At 39.9% G+C, this 6,527-nt stretch overlaps 2 protein-coding genes across 2 annotated transcripts; one reads left to right on the plus strand and one right to left on the minus strand.

Annotated features, from left to right (window-relative positions):
• Positions 1 to 85: 85 nt before the first annotated feature.
• LOC106773729 (nudix hydrolase 20, chloroplastic) lies at positions 86 to 3,875 on the minus strand. The gene is made up of 9 exons (XM_014660476.2): positions 3,550 to 3,875; positions 2,949 to 3,013; positions 2,510 to 2,696; positions 2,334 to 2,414; positions 1,653 to 1,778; positions 1,351 to 1,430; positions 971 to 1,086; positions 758 to 878; positions 86 to 323 (listed from the first exon to the last, which is right to left on the minus strand). The coding sequence occupies exons 1-9, from the start codon at positions 3,811 to 3,813 to the stop codon at positions 254 to 256; spliced, it is 1,110 nt and encodes a 369-aa protein (XP_014515962.1). The 5' UTR covers positions 3,814 to 3,875; the 3' UTR covers positions 86 to 253.
• A 361-nt stretch (positions 3,876 to 4,236) lies between these two features.
• Positions 4,237 to 5,016, plus strand: LOC106756357. The gene has a single exon (XM_014638752.1). It carries the CDS (start codon positions 4,237 to 4,239, stop codon positions 5,014 to 5,016), a length of 780 nt encoding a protein of 259 aa, XP_014494238.1.
• Positions 5,017 to 6,527: the final 1,511 nt, after the last annotated feature.

Below are 6,527 nucleotides of genomic sequence, written 5' to 3' on the forward strand. Positions count from 1 at the left end.
ACAAGGAAAACAAACAGCCGCAATTTTGACTTTATGAAATCTGAATGTCAGATTTTGCATGGAATAATTCTTTGAACATATTTAATGCTTACTCACCAATTATTGCAAAAATCAGAAGTACAATATGAGTATCCAAGTTGAAGACTGCACAATTGGAAAAGTCCAATCCAACAGTTTCTAACATATTAACCATTATGAAGTTTGAACAACAAACATCAATGCATGACACAGTGAATAGTCATGATGCTTTGTGTCAGGAGCAATCTCCTATTCTTAAGCTACGGAGGAGATCCAAATATCCATGATATTCAGGAGTGATGTATCTGCAATATAAGAACAAATAATCATAAAGTTTTCAGTGGAACCATCCCAAGAATAACCATTTAAGAGAACTATTGCTAAAGAAATTTCACTTTTGTTACTTTGTACGTTTGCAATACATGATTTCATAGTCTATATTCACAAAGCCTCAAAAATTCCAAAATCTATTGTGTATACTCTACCAAAGGTCCAAAAATTTTGGGAATGATAGTGAATCAGTTTGAGTATCCAGAGGCCACAGTAGCACACAACCAAAAGTGTTACAATCAAATACAACACCATATGGTTCCCAGAATAGAACAATGACCACATCGCCATTTTAGATGCATGTTAGGATTTTAATGCACAAAGGCCGTTGAATATTTCCCTTCCAATTAAAAGTTTACAATAGCATACAGGAAAAAAAAAGGTAGGAAAAATGTTGACAAATAAATACCCATGTCGAAACAGGAAGTCAATGATCACGAGCGTGCAATTTGTCTTGAAAAACTGTGTCTTACGTATGACTTCTGCAACTTGCCTAACAGGGATCAACTTGAAGCTATCAACTTCTCCATCTGATATTTATTAATTAGACCAAAAAAAGGTGAGAAGGGCGGCGATAGAACAAAACAAACAGCAGTAAAATTGAAGGACATGTAAGGCTTACCTTCATTATTGGGTATGAAATCTTTTGGAAGTTTTAGATCATAACAGAATAGAACATCTCTCTTGTATCTATACCCATCAATGTCCATATATGAAACAGCCCCTACAGGTATGGCTCTGTGGAAGCAGCAATAAAAAGAATTAGACAGAGAGAAAGTGCACTAATTTGAAATTTTTCATTTTGGCTAATGACTGTATAGAGTAAAGTAGTACACACACCTCATTAAAGAGTATAGAAAGAAAAAAACAAATGAGTTAACCGATCATCCCAAAGGCAAACAAAAAATCAGTTAACCCACCATTCCAAAGATAAATCAAAATTCATGCACTAGAGGAATATAGGAGGAAGGAGAAAAGTTTAGAATGAGGTTAGTTGCTTACTTGACAGAGAGAGATCTAGGTATTCCTGCTTCCTCTTCACATTCCTTTATGACATTCTCCTGACAGTCAATGCCGTGTGGCTGTGACAGTAGCAATTAAATAAGAAACTTGATGATAATATATTGAACTAAAGGAAACATTTAATAGTAAATGGATCTTGTACATTGATTTGCTTATTCAGTGGCTACACTTTGCTAAAACTTTTCAGTTCCTAACCAGAGGAAAAATGATTCACCCAAAAGGTAATAGTGATGTTGGGGAGATTGTTTAAGCTTAGAACAGAGAAAAACGAAAATACAAACCAGTCCTCCTGCAACTAGATGATCAAGCATTCCAGGATATGTCTGTTTTGTGTCACTTCTCTTTCCTATCCACAGGTGCTTCTGCCCATCCACCTCAACATAGCCATTCATATGGATTCCATATGCCTAATCTTTGAAGAGAAAAAAAGGGTTAAAACAAGAGCTTTGGAATTAAGATATAAAAAGACAGGTTAAGGACGAAAAGTTTTGAACAAGAGCTTTAGGATGTATACCGAATTATCAATCAGAAAGGCTTTTGAAAAACAAATATTTAGTAGTTGCCCCAAATTTGCTTGAACACAAATCACCAAGTAATTTCAGAATGATGCCAATACAAGATCAGAATGTGGTAACATTCAATTCCACAAACTAACGGAAGTTCAATTTTCAATTACAATTTAGCAATGAATTGTAATCCTGTTTGTTTAAAAGTTTTTCTTATTAAATTTATTTGGCAAAAAATAGTTGACAAACCTGCAATGCGGAGGAAATCAGTTTTCTTCCAAGATGATCAATTGTGTTAAACATGCTTAGAAGAGTAGAAATAACAGGCCTATCTATGATAACAGCACAAGGCCAGGGCAGAATTCACAGTATACACCAGCTGAATATATGGCTTCTAACATTTGCAGTAACTACCAAAAGTACAGAAAACCAGTAGCAAGAAAAATCTCCTTGTACCTTTATGCCGAAATAAGGAGCTGCTGCACGCTCCAATGAAAAGAAAATGGGTGCACCAAAGGATGATGTCACAGGGTAAAGCTGGTAAAACATGGACAAGAAACATAGGTTAGATACCTGGGCATTAGGAAGGCACAAAAGAATGACAAAATATAACATTCTACAGATTTTTATACCTCGTTCCGTATACCTGGAATCCGCTCCTCTCCCAACTGCTGTACTACATATCCAACTGCACTGGTTCTTTCATCAGCTGTCTTCAGCATTGGATGCAAAGAAACAAAGTCACCATTGGGCCCTCCATTGAATTTTTCTTTGGGGAAAACAAACACATCGCCAAAGCCCCTCAAATGCTCCACAAATCTGAACTTATTTTATTTTAAACAAATAACCTGCAACTATCATTAGCTAAGGTGCAGGCGGAGCAATTCATGTCATGAAAATAAATCAGAACAACAACAACGATAAGAAGCCTCATCCCCCTAAGGTGAGATCGGCTACATTGATCAGTCAGAACCAAACAAGATTAATCAATGAGATATTCACAAATAACTATGCAAGAGATGACACGATAATTACAAGGAAAAAAAAGAGATAGAATTGAATTAAACTTACCCATTGTGAATGAATCCAACAACGTGGTCCTCGACGACAAACGGAAGGAACTCAGATTGTTTTTCCTATAAGCAAGTTCAATGTCAACAACAAAGACTATGATTAAACTCAATTCTGATGGAGCCAAACACTGCACCAATGAAGTTGAATAGACAGAAATAAAAACAAGTGTATCCTATAATCTAGTGCCTGCTTGGTTTCACTTCAACTCATAAAATCACGTTAAGATACCCACTATCATGAATTTATATAACTTTTCATATATTTGGTCTCATGCAGTGTCCAAAATTGATTTTCAGTTATAAAACAATTAACACTACATTTTAGTACTAACACAATGCTTCAGTCTAAAACCAATTCCGTTAAAAAACAATATCGCAATTCAATAGCACTCAAACCAATTTCGCAAAGGCTCAACCACCCACAAACTTAAAATTAGCCAGACCCATAATTCAAAAACCGAAAAGAAAATAAATTTACAGTAAAAAAGAGGGTATGACGCACGAACACACAATTGGGCGTCTCTATATATGAAATTTGCTTCATTCATTCAGTGTTTGTGTTTTCCAAGGAAGCAAAGAGAACGGCGCAAAGAGCTTACAGAACCACGATTGCATAGTTGAACTTTGTTCAAGAAGCCTTGGAGATAGCGAGAGCGGTCTTGTGTGTCAGTTTGAGATTCAGATATGCCAATGGCATCGTTCCATGTGAACGATAATGTGACAGAAGAAGAAAAAGACGAGGCCAAGCTGAAGTTGGTGGAAGTTGTGGAGGGAAAAGGGTGAGAGGGAAGGAATGAAGAGAAGGGTCGTGATCTGACGTAGCTCAAAGTAGCAAATTTGCTGATGCAGCAAACTGTTCCCATTGCTGTCTCTGGTTTGTTCAACAGAACAAAGTTAAGGTATCTGTGTCGTGAAATGAACAAAGGAGTGTAGACACTGTTTTGTTTTTGTCAATTTAGGCCTTGTTTGTCTCAGGCCCATTTTAAAAATGGGCCAGATATTTTCAACTCTCTCTCATATAATGATTAATGAGATACTACTATATTACTGATTAAAACAAGAAAAAAAAAAAAAATATATATATATATATATATATATATATATTTATATGTGTTTATATGTGTCTTTTAATAAAGGAGTTGATTGATTAGGATTAAATATCATGAAAATTTATCATCTCTGCTATCCCAGTTCAAGAGTGAACTTTGGAGAGCTTTCTCCAACACCATCATGCCAGGTTCAACGGCAAATGCAGCCCAGATGAAGCCGACCATTGGTTCCAAGACATGGAACGTATTTTTGAGGCAAAGGGGTGTCCAGATGATAGGAAGTTGGCCTATACTCAATATCTGCTGACAGGAGAAGTTGGCCATTGGTGGAACAACATGAGAGCCATCCTTGAGAGGCGTGGAACTCCTATTACTTGGGAGTTATTCAAGACCAAATTTTACACAGAATACTTCCCTGATAGTGTCCGCTTTGCAAAAGAAGTGGAGTTTCTTGAGCTAACACAAGGAAACAGGTCGGTGACTGAATATGCCGACTGCTTTAAACACCTCCTTCGCTTCAGCACGGTGCAAGTGAATGAAGATTGGCAGTGCCGAAAGTTTGAGAATGGTTTGAGGAAGGATGTCAAGCTTATGGTGAAGGGATTACGCATCCGAGAGTTTCCCGCCTTGGTGGAAATGGCTAGGGACATGGAGAAAACCAAGGGAGAACCTGAAGTGCAGCAGAGCCAGAGAGTCCAACCACTGAGGGTTGGCGGACCCGTAGTCTTCAGAGGGGGATCCAGCTCGAGGACAACCCCTTTCTCTCGACCCACATCTTTGGGGTCCAGGGGTTCTTCCTCCTCTTCTCAGCCCTCAGTGCAGCTGGGGCCACCCAGTTATGCCAACCCTGTGAGATGCTACATGTGTGGAGGACCACACCTCCAGTCTGTGTGCCCTCGTCTGATAGGGTACAAGAGGTGTAACCTTTGTAGGAGGGACGACCATTATGCTAGAGACTGCCCTACAGTCAGGAGGACCGGACCACCACCACCACGTCTAGCGGACAGAGCTATTTAGAGAGGTGGTGCCAGACCACAGGCTGCAGGGAGAGTTTACGCATTGACTGGAGCCGAAGCAGCCAGTGCAGGTAACTTGATAGTCAGTAGTTGCTTGTTATTTGGAGCTTCCTGCGTGACCTTATTTGATTCAGGAGCGACACACTCTTTTGTGTCAAAGGCGTGTGTGGAGAGGCTTGGGTTAGCAGTCAGAGAGCTCCAGTGTGATCTGGTGGTTTCTACACCAATAGCTGGGCTAGTCGGGACGTCTTCGGTATGTTCCAGATGTCTTATAGAGGTTGAGGGCCGAAGGTTCAGGGTGAACCTTATCTGTCTACCCTTACAAGGGTTAGAAGTCATTCTGGGAATGGATTGGTTAGCCACTAATCGCATTCTTCTTGATTGCGGAAGGAAGAAGCTCATCTTTCCTAATGACGACGAAGTGGCACTTTTGACACTTAGCATGATTGTGCAAGACATCTGGGATGGCGCGAGTTGCTTCATAATCATGACTCACCTAGATGCAACTCAAGACTCGAACTCCTCGACTCAGGGAGACCAAAGGATGAATATGCAGGTGGTGAATGAGTTCTTGGATGTCTTTCCCGAAGAGGTTCCCGGTCCACCTCCTCCCCGTGAGGTAGAATTCTCTATAGACCTGGTGTCAGTGCAGGACCAGTGTCTATAACTCCCTATAGAATGGCTCTAGCGGAGCTAGCAGAATTGAAGAAGCAGATTGAAGAGCTGCTAAAGAAGAAGTTTATTAGACCTAGTGTCTCATCATGGCCAGTTTCTCCTGTCAGCAGATATTGAGTATAGGCCAGCTTCCTATCATCTGGACACCCTTTTGCCTAAAAAATACGTTCCATGTCTTGGAACCAATGGTCGGCTTCATCTGGGCTGCATTTGCCGTTGAACCTGACAGGATGGTGTTGGAGAAAGCTCTCCAAAGTCCACTCTTGAACTGGGGTAGCAGTGGAGGTAGCACCCTGAGTGGGTACACCTCTGGCCAACATGTCCATCAGTTGCCTCTGGGTGTGATCAGACTCCATTCTAGCATTCTTGGCTGATATCCTAGCATTTTCAGTAGCTATTCTAGCAGCTTCTAGGTTTTGGAGGGCAACAATGTTCTGTTGCACTAGAGCAGTATTTTGCTGCTGAAGAGCCTCAAGTACAACCTCTAGTCTTGCATTGGACTCAGAGGGCTCGTTTTGAGGAGGTGGAGGAGGTGGAAGCCTAGGTGCCATGGTTCTGTTTCACAAAGAAAAACAGAACATCAATCGAGTCGAGGAAAAATAAAGCAATTACTTGGACATACTTAGAGTTACACAAACAAGAGCATGGCACACACAAAGGGATGTTGCTAAGAAGGAAACTGCTCTGATACCATAAATGTGACATCCCTATTTTATAACGTACATGTATATAAAAATCAAGACGTCACCATAATTGATATAATAAAGCAGTTAGAGTGTTAAGATACTTAAGTTAGGATTACAGTAATCCAGGAAATTTAGAAGAAATTTAAAACAC

Source organism: Vigna radiata, chromosome 1, assembly GCF_000741045.1.
Source record: "Vigna radiata var. radiata cultivar VC1973A chromosome 1, Vradiata_ver6, whole genome shotgun sequence".
In the NCBI taxonomy this organism is placed as follows: Eukaryota; Viridiplantae; Streptophyta; class Magnoliopsida; order Fabales; family Fabaceae; genus Vigna; species Vigna radiata.